General features: G+C 36.9%; 1 protein-coding gene across 6 annotated transcripts in view; it reads left to right on the top strand.

The window, feature by feature from the left end:
* Positions 1–14,331, top strand: part of RAPGEF2 (Rap guanine nucleotide exchange factor 2) — a 190,790-nt gene that overhangs the window by 99,091 nt on the left and 77,368 nt on the right. For 2 of the 6 annotated variants that reach the window (XM_040554943.1, XM_040554941.1), the window contains exon 7: positions 295–312. The exons of the other annotated variants lie outside the window; for them this stretch is intronic. In XM_040554943.1, the coding sequence (XP_040410877.1) occupies positions 295–312 (18 nt within the window). The remainder of the gene's footprint in view (positions 1–294; positions 313–14,331) is intronic. 6 annotated transcript variants of the gene reach the window in all.

Here is a 14,331-nt window from a genome sequence, read left to right as displayed (position 1 = left end):
CTGAATGTTTTTCTTCAGAAAGTGTTTTCTGAGGAAAATTTTATGAAAATGTAGAGGGAAGTATTAAACTATCTTAAGTGGAAACGCATGGCTGTGCTTTTCAAGAAGTTAAATGCAGTGCTCTTGATTGTGGCATGGCTTTCTGCACATGAAGCCAACACGTAGGGGACTGCAGGCCCTCATTAACATAATTTTAACATTATCTTCATAGTGGTGGAATGTACTATGGCATGTCTGATAATGTTCATCTTTTCCTTTCCTCCTATATGGCATTCATTTCATTTTGGCTCACAGGAATGCACTAAACCTCAGGTATTGTAACTTACTGTGTATGGTCCACTAACAATGTACTTGTGGGTTTGCAGTGTGATGTGATGATGCTGATGCAATGTTCCAACTAAAAGTGCCTCCTAGCCTTTGCTTTGACGCTGGAGCAATTTCACTATAATATTCAAAACGTGGAGTAAGTGTGGAGTTTGGTGACAGCACAATGCCTCTTGCCTAGCCTGATTGACCTTTCTTCCTTGCTTTGCTGTCCTGTGATTTAGCAAAAACAGATTAATAAGCAAAGGGTATACATGAAATAGTTAATGATTGACAGACATTTTACTTATGTATTTCTCCTATGACATAGAGGACTTAATCCTTGATTTCTGATTCCAAAAATAAGGACCCTTGTAGCTGTTTTGTACCTTTGTCACTAGAACAGGGACATGGAGTGTGACAATGTGAGCACAAAGATAAATGTTTGCAAAAGTGACTTGTGCTTTTTTTTTTTCTGGTGATGTGTACTGATCTGGTAAAAAGCAGTCAGATTTTATAGACTCCTACCGAAGTATAATGTGGCCATTATTTGAAAGGCTAAAGGACTGGGCACAGGCTTGCCAAGTTAGGGGAGGAAAGTGTGCCCAAGTGAATAAAGTATTTTGGAATGGCACCAAAACACGTAAAGTACAGTTTTGACTAACATCAGATCTCAAATGCAGTCAAAGAAATTTGAGGATCTGAATCCCATCTTTGGCACTTGAGTTGCATTTGTCAATGCCAAAATAAGTAAATACTAAGCATCCACCAAATCCAACATTTGATAAGAATGTGTCTTGTCAAACTATTAAATGTCTCCACTGTTACACATTGAGAAATTTCTTGTGATAAAAAGAACTGAAAACAAAACTGTTTTCTTTACCTCCAGAATTCTTCCCTTCCCTCAAATATCACTTTGGTCAAATTTTCTGGTATTTAATCAGGAAAGATATTTGCTTCAAAAGTTTCTTCCATATCACGTTGCTCAATTAATTCCTTTGAATGACTTCAAAGGGTTAGATTTCAATATGGTTCCAGTATCATAGGCATTTACTTCTGTGCTGAAACTCGTTGTTCAATAAGTACGGTACCTTCTGTGTAGGAACCCAGTTCCTTATTTTGAGATCAGCGTTCACCAGTGTTTCAGTGGAATACGAGTCCTTAAAACATTATGGCTAGTAGTGACAATGTGCTCATCAAGTTATGATATGAATTTAAAGCACTTCATAATGTTTTGATAACTTACCCTACTGCTTGAAGGACCATTTGAAATAACGAGATTTCTAGGGGGGAAATCTGAAAATTGAGATTTCTAGGGGAAAAAAAATACAAACTTCATAATGTATTGAAATAACATGGTGTCCTTTATGACATCATTTTTAGTTTGGTAAAATTTATTTGTTATGGTAAGTTTAGGCCGAGCTGTTTCTACTTGAATCTGGAAAACCTTGTTGAGATTTTTTTGATAGAAAATAACTTTTTTGCTTGTTCTTATTGTATGTCAGAAACTGTTTTTATAACACCTCCTGACTTAGTAATAGGAATTGTATTTTAACTTTGAACGTGGATTGTCTTTTGCATGTATGTTTACCGAAGGCTGTTTAACCCTGTTTGACTTAGCCTTAGTTCTGAGGGACTTGACTGAAAAGGGGCTGGGCCTGATCTCCTGAGAAACTGTATCTTTCCTACTTTATGCTGATTTTTTTTTTTTAATTTAAGATAGCATGGTCAATTATAGGATGAATTTAAAACAGGGTGGACTTTTCTTGCAATATCTTATCAGCAGTAAGCTTTGTGGCTGCTCTGTGAAGACTTGGTCCTGCCACATCCGGGTGTTGCCAAGCTGGTGGTTATAGGCCTAATGCATGACAGATTTAGTGTAAGATAATGAAGTTCATAAAAGAAAAAGAACTTTGTTCAAGATGAGATGCTGTTCTTTAGCGGTGTAGAGGTTGTGAGTAGTGATTTATAACTCCCTGGTTTGTGATAATCTGTCCCTCCTGTGCCTTTTGATATTTAAATTAGGCTGTGGGCTTCTCCAAGGCTGTGCTGTAGTCTTCACTTTGCTACGGGTAAAACATCAGAGCTGACCAGGGGACTTTCAGAGAGGTGCTGATAGGCCTGTAGATATAATGCTGAAGCACCAGTGAAGAGTCCTGAACAGAAACTGTAGCGTGTGGCTTTTCCTCTCTGAGAATCTGTGCAGGTTTGAATTAGTTACCAGATTTAGGAAAATTGCTGTGAGTGCAGCCTCAGCCAGGCTTGTTGAAGCTACAGAGGTTCCTGCACAAGGCCCCTCTACCTTCAGGAGGCTTTCTTGTCCCATTCAGCTTGAGAGTCACGAGGGGACATCTGGTTATCCCCTGTCCGGAGGAAAAGAGCATCGATACGTGACCATTGATAACCCTGTTTTTTTCCACCAGGTTACATGCATGTTATAATTTTATCCTCTCAGGCTGTGCTGTGGAGCCACTCGTCCTGCCAATAACATTATGGGTAGACGAGTATTCTCCTTAAGGACTTTTTTTTGAATCGTCTGACTGAAAATTTGAATGAGGAGAGCTGGAGATGAAACTATGTCTGATGTGACAGTCTCATCTGTAGGCATGACTCCACTGAAAATAAGTATGTGGTGTTTTTCAAGGCTTTTGGGGGCTTTAAGTATTAGAACTTCCTCATTTGAAAGTCAGGAGCAAATGAGCAAGTTGTAGGAACCTTGCTTCCTGCTAATAGCTTATCTTGTAATGAATAATTATTGGCAAACTCGCCTTTTTTCCTGATGATATTTGCGTTCACATCATCCAGTGAGAGTCTAAAAGTCCTGGACTGAAAGTCTATGTTCAGGTGTTTCTATTTTATGGAACAGAATTGCCATTTATTCCTGAAAAATTGCATTAAAAAAAATTGGTAGTTTCATGTCATAGTTCTGTCTTCAGGAAGGATTTTTTAAAAACGTTTAAAGTCAAACTTTTCTGTCTGAATGTGATGCAATAGCCTAGTTGTTTTCCTTATTTTATTTAGTATGTGTGGCTGATTCAAATGGCATGGCAGTCTGTAAGATGACGAGCAGTGTTTTCTTGTGGTTAATACAGTAGGTCCATATTCGAAAGTGCTGATTCTATTGTTGTGACAAATGCCAATGTAATTTTGGGCAAGACTTGATGTTAAAAAAACAGAATGTTACAATTACTTCTTTGTGTGTGTGTTTATTGTTTATATTGTGTAATATACATTTTTGGTTCTTTTTCATGGACTATTTCAAATGATTATGAAATAACGTAATATGTGCTTGCTTCTCAACAATGTAGACTGTTATTGTGATATACCTTGCTATTATGTATTCTTGTTAGTGCATTGTATTCTATACAGTAAGTTGATGCTAATATATTAGTCTTAATAATATAGAATTTCAGTCATTGTAGTTTGAATCAGTTGGAACAGTTTCCAGATACCTTAACCACAAGACATTAGTTTAAAGGAATGCTGTTAATATTTCAAGGCTGTATATAGGTGCAGCTTTTAATGTTCCTCACGATTTTTAGGATTATCTTGCACTTGTACTAGAAAAAGTTCACTTAATATTGAAAAAATCAACACAACACACACAAACGAGGAGCTGATCACTAAGCAAGGAGAGAGGAAGCAGTGAGGGTCATGTTATGTGGCATATGCAAAATGAAAGGAAAAAGTTCTCCTCACTTAAAGTGGTCTTTTTAATAGTAGATATCATAGCCACTTAGGGTAATTGGTTTCATGTTTCCATTGAGGAAGACTTTTGAAAGAATTCTTAGAGCCTTTAAGAAAGATTATTTGGAGTTTTTCAGAGTAGAGCAAGAGCACACTGGAGCAAGAACCAGACTTGTTCTGTTTGTGGTTTTGAAACACTCATTTCAGTAATGTAAGCAGAGAAAGAGTCAAACCATAATTGTACTCACACCTAAAATTACAGTTTATTACCTATAGAAGGAGGCATGATATGCAAGTATTTAATTGCATGTTTGCACAAATAATACATGTATGCACAAATTAATTTGTATTGATAGAATCTTCAGTTTAAAATAACTTATTTTAAATAAATTCTATTTATCGCTCCTTAATGGAATGAAAAAGAAAGTCGCTAGCTGATTAATGCTGTCACATGTTATTGCCCTTTTACCAGGAGGGATATTTGTTCAGTTGCTTTTGTTGGCGTGCAAAATTCAGCATGGGATTTCAAATGATGCAACTCCTCTTGTTATTCCATGATGGTGGTACTCATGATTTGGAATGAGGTTAAAAGCTGTACGTCGCACTAGGAAGTAATACAAAATACTAATTGTGTACTTAGTCTGTATATGTAATATTCGAATACATGCAGTAATGCTAATTCCTGAAGTGTATGGTTGTATTATATATGAAAGGGTATTTTGAAGTGAGGCACATAAGAAAATATGAAAATTGTGGGGTAGTACCTGAAATACAAAATTCCTGAGAGAGTTTGGGCAGTGCCTGCTGACCTCTTTTGTACAAGGGTTGCATATTTCTTTATGGGAACATCCACAGATAATGCTAAATGACAATATGTAATTCCCATCCCTACATTCTGTATCTTGTGGCAAAACGCAGGCTCTTAGCCACACAGCTTGCTTCCTTCATCTGTGCTGTAAGGAACTGTTACTGTTTAAAGTACTTCATTATATTATGTGTTATTGTTAGTATATGAGCAACACATTCTATGTGGTGTAGCACCCAAAGTAAACCCAAATTGTTAGATCTTCCTCCTTTTAGAAATGCCTACTGGCAAACTAATGCAAAATTAATGACATGCAGTGTGTTATTTACTCAACTTGCAGCTTCTGTCAAAGGATGTCTATTTTTGTATATTACATCATCTCTGCTGCAGAACTCATGTATCCATTGGGATTTACTGTTCTTTCATTCCTTTTAGAAGGGCTTACATTGATATTGTAACTGGATTTGTAGTTGTGATTGGATTTGGAAATTCAAAGAGTAGTACACTTCAATTTATGTAATATTTTATGCAACTGAAGTGTCAGTAATTTTACTGACAGTTTCATTGTTTCAGATACATTACTGACACTGGGTCTTGTTTACAGTTCGTAGAGTCTGACAGTACTTTATGACCACACTCATGTGAAACTTTGGTTAATAATAGCATAATTTTCCAGTATAACATGATTTTTTTCTGCTATTTCTGAGTTGTGATGTGCCTTTTTTGTTATACGTAATACTGCTTTTCTGAGATGTAGGGTATAGGACTAAATGCAAGGTTTGTCATTAAAGCAGAAAGCTGTTCATGCAGCAGAAAAATAATTTTTTCATAACTCTTTCTTAAACTGATCGTTGCATAATGTAACTAATTACACATACGGAATTTCTACCACTTAAACTTGATTAGAGTTGAGGAATATTTAAAAACAAAACAAGAAAAACCTATGTATTCTTCAATATTTCTAAATAGAATAGCTTAATTAGCATAACTTAGTTTTAGAAATTGCTGCATATAGAGTGCATATGGGGAAATGGGACCTACATATGTATCATATTTGTGTAATACCAATACAAATCCTTTCAATATTGGCATCTATCTGTAGATGAGCATCATGAGTAATGCTCCTAATGTGGATATTTGCTCACTTAAAGCATAGAAAGAAACTGTCAGTTCGTTTTCCCAAGTACCTGAGCGTATGTTATGTGATATGTGTTTTAAATAGTGCCTTAAAGATAAACTTACTACCGTTTGGTGTCAATCTGTCCACAAAAGGCTCTGTTTCTGAGAACTTGTAAAGGTGCTTTTGAATTTTATTTGAATCTTTAAAAATTATTATTTTGAGTGCATCCAAACTGGTAAAAGTAGTTTAGGTATCCTGAGCAACTAAGAAAGTATATATAGAATTGGAAAATGGGAAAGATGGATTGTTGCAAATCCAGCAGATGAGTTGTTCTTTCACTTTCTATTTTGGATTTGCAAACGCTTTCTTAGACCACTGTCTGGCTCCTTACTGGTCTTGTGATTTTTCAGTTGCGGGAGGGGGGCAAGACTGTTTCTGCACATTTTGAAATATTGACATTATAGTCATGCTTAATGTCTCCACCAAATGTTGGAACCTATTCCAGCACATTCAGATGTGCCCCTTTCACCATGAGTTTTGATGTGTATCAGATGAGTTCGAAAAGGAAGAAACTAAAGGCGATCCAAGAATTTAGTTATCAAACAGGAACTGTAAACTGCAGCTCCTGGCTGCTGGTTTGGTGACTTAAATCTTAAGCATTAAATTGTAGAAGTAAATTAGAATAGTGACAGTAAATTAGAAGTAAGTTGTGTATAGTGAGTTTAGCGTAGCTTAGAATTTCATGCGTTTGAAGCTTTGTACAACTTGCAACTTCGCTATATGGAAATAACGCTGAAATTCCTATTTGACAATGATTTTAAGATTAGAAAAAAAAAAAAGTTGTAATCCTTAAAATTAAACATTTAAGAGCTGGGTTAAAAACATGTCCAAAGAGTAAAGGCATTGAGCAAGGCCTAGGGAAGCCTCTTTGGGATTGTCTGTTGTGTCTGCCATGGTAGTTCAGTGGTGATGGGTTTCTTGGGGTGACGGAGAAGTGAGGTAGCTTGGTTTCTTTAGAAGCTGTATTTGTTTAAAGTGAAGGAAATATATTTGTGACAGTGATAACCGGACATTCAACGTAATTGTTTCTAAGCTCCTAGCTGAGACTAAGCAGCTCGAGTTGCAGATACAAGGCTTCTCTCAAGTGCTGTCACAGCTGCTAATGAGGATGCAGCAATGTACATCACTCTTTCCAGGTAGCCTTAATCTTAAAATTTAAGCAAAGTTTTGTCTTGCCTGAAGGAGCTAGTTAGGAAGAAGGTGGAAGTGATCACATTATTTAAACATTAAAAAGTCTGAGGTAAAATCTTTGAAATCTGAAACTTTTTTTCTTTATTCAGTGGGTGTGTACATTAGTGCCCTGGCTAGTCCTTAACCTAGGTACGGTTAAGTGCTATTGTCCATGCTTGTATTTCCTCTTACTACGTGACAGCCCAGTTTAGGGCAGCTAACTCCTTAATAAAACGAGGTAGGCAGTTACCTTGAATTTGTTACAAGGTTTGTGTGTAAATTCTTTGTGTTTCCTTCACTGCAGTAGTAATGAGCTAATGTAGCCGTCCTCAGGTCACTGAGGAACTAAGGTGTTAGAAAAGAGCTTGAGCACTTTTTTTTAAAATTTCTGGAATTTACACATTTCTGGAATATTTTGTATAATGAAAAAAACTAAACAACTGTTGTTGCATTTTTTTAAAGGTCTAGGTAAAGTGTTAATATTATGTTGCAAGTTAGTAATGAATTTTGGGAGTTGGGCTTTATTCTGTAGCAGTTAGTCTTAATTATCTTTGAATTTTCAGATAGTGTAGTTTTGACGTACACCTGGAGCAGCTGGCAGTGTTATGTGTATTGTTGATATGGCTGGGATAAAAAATACACTGATTGTGCTCTTGCACTATTTTGCTTTATTTGTATATACATGTGTGTGTATGCACATGCTAAAATGTAAAATATCTTACATTTTCCCTTCACTCACTAAGTTATATTCCTCACCAGTGGGTCATTCCTCTCTTGAATGCTGTAATAAGAATACAAAGGCTTGCAGCTAACAGGTTTTAAAATCTGCAATGATCTATGGGACAGAAAAAATGATCTTGAAAGTAAGCACACTGTCATGTCTTCTGATATTAATCTCCAGATACAAAACAATGTAGAATTATTATAATTGAATTATTGGAGAGACCCAACCTGGTAGGTGCACCTAATTTTATTTAGCACTTCTATATTCATGTAATTGATCTTAAAGTTGCAAGGGGAAAAATGTAGTCCGAAATTGGCAAAATAGGACCTCTATCAATTGATTGTAGTTGGCTCCCTGATTTAATTGTGTGTGTGTGTGGGGGGGGAGGGGAAGGATGTTTCATAGAAATTTATACTTAGGTCTCTGTTTGAAAGGTGTAATGTTTTTTAACTTTTTCTCTCTTAAAATAATTTGGGTCATTTCGACGATTATTTCTCAAAAATAAGGGACAGTTGAAGTTGTATGGTGTTTGTTACTGATGTAAGTGAAAGATCTGGATAAATATTTTTGTACAGTTGCTAGAGCACAGAGCTCTCAGGGTATGATAGTGCATGGTGTATATTACACAAGGGAGGATATGCAGGCACACGAGGAGAGAGTTCTCCAAAAATAAAATGATCTTATGCTGCTAAACTGTGTTTTTTAGTGTTTATTTTAATTGGGAACCCCTGGAGTAGGGTCCAGGGAGATTCTCCCTGGATAAAACTGTGGCTGGAGACAAAAACAAAACTCATTTCCTTCTAACATAATTGAAGTGAATGGAAATCCTCTGTTACAGCACCTAGCCCTTTCAAAGTTCAACTTCCTTAAAATGCCAGCAATATGTAGTTAGTTACCTCAGGAGATGTCCAAAAACAGGAGGATGGACAGAAAGGACTTGACATCGCATATGGCAGCAAAAATGACACACGACTTCCATTATTGGGGGATCTGGAAATCTAGCAGAAAATGGATTTTTTTTTTGGCCGGTTCAGTATATGTTTGCACCTTGAGAACACAGTGATGAGAGTTTCAGATTTTCTTTTAAAGCTTCTAAGTAAATGCAAGGAAAAGTGTTAGAAACCAGTTTGCTTAAAGGAAAAATAACCTTCTACTGGTTATTGGCAGGAATAACCTGCCAAAATCTCGCAACGAGCAACAACAAAGAAACAAAAAAAAAAAACCCACCACAATAAACAGCTAGTATTTAGAGGAGATTGGGGAAAAAAAAAAAATCTGGGTTTTGTTTGGTTTTAATCCATTAGTGTTTAATACCAGAACATTAAATAATTGTTCCCCTGCCCTGGTGGTCTCCGATGCATTGAATTCTGTGCCAGAAGAAGCATCACAGCAGTTCGAACACGCCAGCTTGTTGTAAATAACTGTTACAGGACCCAATGGGGCTGGTAAAGAACATAATAGGCTAGAATTTGGGCAGTTAACTGACCTCAGAAAAATCCCTGAGGTTCGTTCTTACCTTTAATGACGCAGCGGTAGGATACATGTGAAAGAGGTATACAATTATCTGTCTTCAGTAAAGTTTTCTTGCACAGAGAACAGTATGAAATTTTGGGGGCACCCCACGTAAATGAACCAGTGTCCCTGGAATTCCTGCTGTGAAATTGGTATGGACACAATGATACGAGGTTTTTCTCGGATTTGTTGTTGTTGTTTTTTTTTTTTTTTTTCCACCGAGCTAGTAAGGAGATTTGTATCTCAGTAGTGAACCTCTGCCCGAGCAGGTATGGATGTCAAGGTATTGTTTAGACCTGAAAAAGGGGCCTTGCCAGCTGTGTGTCATCATTCTTGACCTTGGAAGTGTGTTTGCTTTTTTGTTTTCATGCTTTTTTTTCCACAGTTTAAAAGCAGAAGGCACATTTTCTTGTTCTTTGATTTGATTAACGTTATTTTAAACTCTTACACCAAAGTGAGAAATTTTTGTGAACGGTGAGAAAAACTTCAACTGTACCATCAGACTACATTTTCCACTCCTAAAGTACTGAAACAGTTAAGGAAACTAATCTGTAACAGTTCTGCCAATTGGAGTCATTAATACCTCAAATTTCAGTGTCTAATTCTTAGCATTAAAGAATGATAACGTGCTTTTAAAGCTGTGTTAACTGCATTAGACTTCAGGCTTATGTAACCAATAACCCTTTGCTTTATGAAAAACAGGTAAATTAGTTAACCATCACATTATAAAGTGACTTTGCAAAGGTGCACGATAAAAATATTTTCCATCTTACAAATAAGACTTAACACATAATGTTGTAGGAACACGAAATGTGTTCATTTTTCTTTTTTTTAAATATATATATATATATATATACAATTAAAGAGTAAATAAATATAGTGTCCAGAGAAAAGTTTCTCTGTGCTCTGTTACAGTGCTGGGCCTTGGCTCAAGTAGGCTTTGTAAGGTGATTTTGATGCTCTGAAAATGGGACACTGTGCCACGTTTGGGATGAGTATCCATCAGCTATGGTTTTTCTTCATGTCTGTTCTAACATAATTGTCACATGTCAGAAGAGACAATTTGATGGCAAGTATATTAAAAGAATTTTATAACTTGCGTGCCATCGATCTCAAAGCAGGAGCAAACAAACTTTGCTTTCCTGCTGCCAGAGCCGTGCACAGAAGGTGACAAATCAGTCTGCAGTCACAGGGAAGACTGGCAGTCTGCGGCACATCCACCCAGCTGAGGCACCAGCCTGCCTGCTCCAGGCTTGTCATTATTTTAAAGATCCGGATTATAGGTTCATCTGCAGCAACAGCTCAACAGAAGGGCATTAGTTCAAATGGTCTGTAACATGAGTAAATGTGTTATCAAAACAGCACACATCGGTCCGCTGTAATTGTTGCTTTGGTGTTGCCAGTGGTGTGGTGAACATCAGTGTAATGATGCTGATGCCACAGTTTTAGCAACTAAAAAGTTAATTTGATGAATGCTGTTGGTTTATCAGCGAAGTGGTATTTTAGTCATAATAATTCACCTTGGACAATAAATGTGGTAATTTTCCTTTATGCAACAGAGTTTTATTTAAAGTTCTCAGAGTTCTAGAGGGAATGCAAATAGGTCAGGTGTGTTGGTACGATCAGATGTCTGTCTCGTGCTGATAAACAGGAACTCGGCCCTGTGAAATTGGGTCATGTGGCTGGCAATTAAATTACTGGCAGTAAATTTGCCTAAATACACTAGGATAAGACTTTTGTATTGTATGGGGCATTTAAATGTATTGTGACACCCGGAGTGAGCTATTGTTTTGGGTTTACTGGTTTCAGTTGGTATCTTTAAATCCAACGGGAGCCTCAGAATGTTATTTAGCGGACTCTCTCATCAGGATAGTGGAAAGGAAAGAGCATCAACATTATAAAATTCAGAAGCATGCTCCTGGGAACTAAACAGTCTCGTGTCCAGCAGCCCTGAGCTTAAAGAACAGTTATAAATGTTTGTTCCTTTCCGTGAGAAGGAGGTGGTGGGGGGGGATAGTGAAGATGGCATCTTCTGCCTTACCTTCTTCAAAATTATCCTTTTGCACCCTTTGGTTTAGGTGTTTGTAGTCTACCTACACCATGTGTGGTATCTGTGAAATAGTCCTTTTGTTAAGAACGTTTTGGAAGCACACATAATGATTGTGGGTTTTGTGCCTTATTCTTTTTATTTTGTAGCTCTTTGACGTTTATTAATATATTTATTTTCAGTTTTCTAGCTACTGGAGTCATGATGTGACAGTAAATTTGATGACCCTAGAGTGTTTTGCTGTCTTTTGCCTTAGATTTTGAAGAAGGATAGTGAAGGAAACTCATTTATGTTACTTTATGTTGCCTTTAAAGGAAAGGGGAAAATATGCTAATATCTTCTGGTTTTGAGATACTTCAGGAAACTAAAGTTTTATGTGTATGCAATCTGTATAAAATTTTAAATACTCTTGTAAATAGTTGTGCTTTAAAATGACTTGAAATTGAAGATTTGCAGTAATGTATTGTTGCAGCATTTGTCATTAGCCTAAACCGGTTTAATACTCCAAGCACTGTTGTCACCGTTTAGGAGAATAATGTCTGTGAGAGGTGACATTCCGCAATGTAAAATAGTTTAGAGGCATTAGTCAGCTGGTACATGTTGTTGAGGTCTGTATCTATTTCTACTTTAAATTCAGAACTATTGTTTATGAATCCTGAATTCTGTCCAAGGATATCCTAACATTTGTAGTTATTTGTAAGGATTTTATTTATTTACTTATTTTGCATTTTTTATGAGGCTCAGGAGGAGAAGCCATCTTTCTTATACACAGAATAATTTGAAAGCTGTTGGGGATAGCCAGTCATGTCCATTTATTGCAGATCTGGTTCACTAGCATCTCACTTCAGTCACCTAAAATCATTCGCAAAAAGCTTTTTGCTCTTTTCAAACTTTAAGTCTAAGTAAGGAGTTCATACATGAGTTTTGAAATACATATGAACGTAAGGTTGTCTTTAGGTTTTATAGTAACTATTTGTACTTGTTTATGACAAACTTTCCAGGATACATTTTTTCTAGTGTCTGACTGATTTACGTTGCATTCATTCATTCTGGAAGGTGCAAAGATTCATTCAGCTTCTGCTTTATTAATTTTTTAATGAAGTATAGTTTATATGTAATTATTTTTTGAACCGATAATGGAAAGTACACCTGATTACATTGCACCACTGTACCTGAAAAGTGATGGAAGTGGTGGCAACTGAAGAGGAAGGAATAGGGGAATGAAATCAAACATTTATTTCTTGAGATTGTTTTGACTCACAAATTGCTTGAGTGGTGTTTTCTATACCTAATTACATAAATATCACTTTTCACATTCTGAATGAAGAAAGTTTTATTTATTTATTTATTATTCTGGAAAATCACCAAGTCTTCATCAGTCTGATTCACATGAACATCAAACAGACTGTTAGATTGCTCTACATTTTGTGTTCGGTATATGAAGTGTTCACTTAGTTTTCTGACAGCAGAGTAGAGATGGATGGTAGTGACCAGCACAAGTAGTAAGGCAGCATGTCAGGGTATTGCCACCTGGAAGTGCTCTGTCTTTTTTGTTGCTGTTTTTAGGTTTTTGTTCACGCTTTCATGTTGTTCTTCAAGGCTTATGCCACTGATACCTAGGGTAGATTTTGCTTGGAAATACCAACTGATGCAGGGTAAGATAAGCGTTTGTAGCTCAGTTAAGGACATAACGGAGTCCAGAAAGTGGTGTGTTTCCTTCCTACACCTGCAAGACACTTCTATCTTGGCAGAAATTCACTTCTTCGTGACATGAGCTTAAAACACCAAACACAAATTCTGCTCAAGATGTTAACTGTAAAGCCACCAAATTGAGAGGGTTTTAATTGTTAACTCTGTTAACTACAAGTACTTTTAGTTTTGTACTAGACAGGTTTTATCTGAGTTACCTGCAGCAAATAACTTCTATTTCTGGTCAGGACTTTGTCAGAGAATTGATGGTGCTCAGCATTTCGTGGTTTTACAAGGCTTAAGCATAATGTAATGTTTAAAAATCACCTGTTAGTTGCACTGGCACATCACAGAGACTTTAAAGATTCTGATTTTTGTAATTCAGTCATTTAAAGAATAATTTATGTTTAAAAGAAACCTTTTAGAATATACTAGAAAACCAAGGTCACAAGTGTCATTAAACTCTCATAAACATAAATATGTTGAGTTTATAGTGTGCTGTGTGTGTAGTGGTGTCCTTGGAATAACTATGGAAAAAAAAAAAAGACCAGATTCAGTTTCACTAATTTTTTATAGCCTCATTTACTAGCAATCACTGTCAGTATAGAAAGAAATCGCTGTGTAACAAACTAATTATTAGCGGACGTGTTATTTTGGCGAAACGCAGCTGCGGATTGCGTTATGTAGTGTTCGTGTTTATGCCTGTGTAACAACTGTTAAGTCCTCCCCGACTATTGTTTAAAAAAAAAAAAAAAAGACTTTGAAGTCGTTTTTAGCACAGATGGTCTCTGATTTTAAAGAACGTGAGGTGAAGGTGCTGAGAGGAGGGCTCTATCTAATGCTGGGGTCTGGCGGGTGGGAGGCCTGCTCCTGCCCGCCATGGCGGGCTCCCCGTGCCCCTCAGGTGCGGCCCTCCACAGCTGGCTGCCGGCCTCTTCCCAAGCTCGGCCCGCTGCCTTTGAGCTCCTCTGCAGTGTGGCGCTGCCACTGAAATGCTGTGGAGGAGTCCTGAAAATGGGAGGGACCGGGGAAATTTCCCAGTTTAAGATATGGTTCCAGGCAGGGTGTGTGTATTATAAAAGCTATATGTATGTCAACCTCTTCCAGATCTTGCATCCCCTTTTGATTTTAGGGGGGTTCGCATAGTCAGTGTATGCGGAGAAGCAAGATCTGTATTCGGAAAGACTTTAAATGGCATTTTTAAAAGGTTCGGA

This window comes from Cygnus olor, chromosome 4 (assembly GCF_009769625.2).
Source record: "Cygnus olor isolate bCygOlo1 chromosome 4, bCygOlo1.pri.v2, whole genome shotgun sequence".
Classification (NCBI taxonomy): domain Eukaryota; kingdom Metazoa; phylum Chordata; class Aves; order Anseriformes; family Anatidae; genus Cygnus; species Cygnus olor.
Note: the sequence above shows the minus strand (reverse complement) of the source record. Positions and strands in the feature narration are given on the sequence as shown.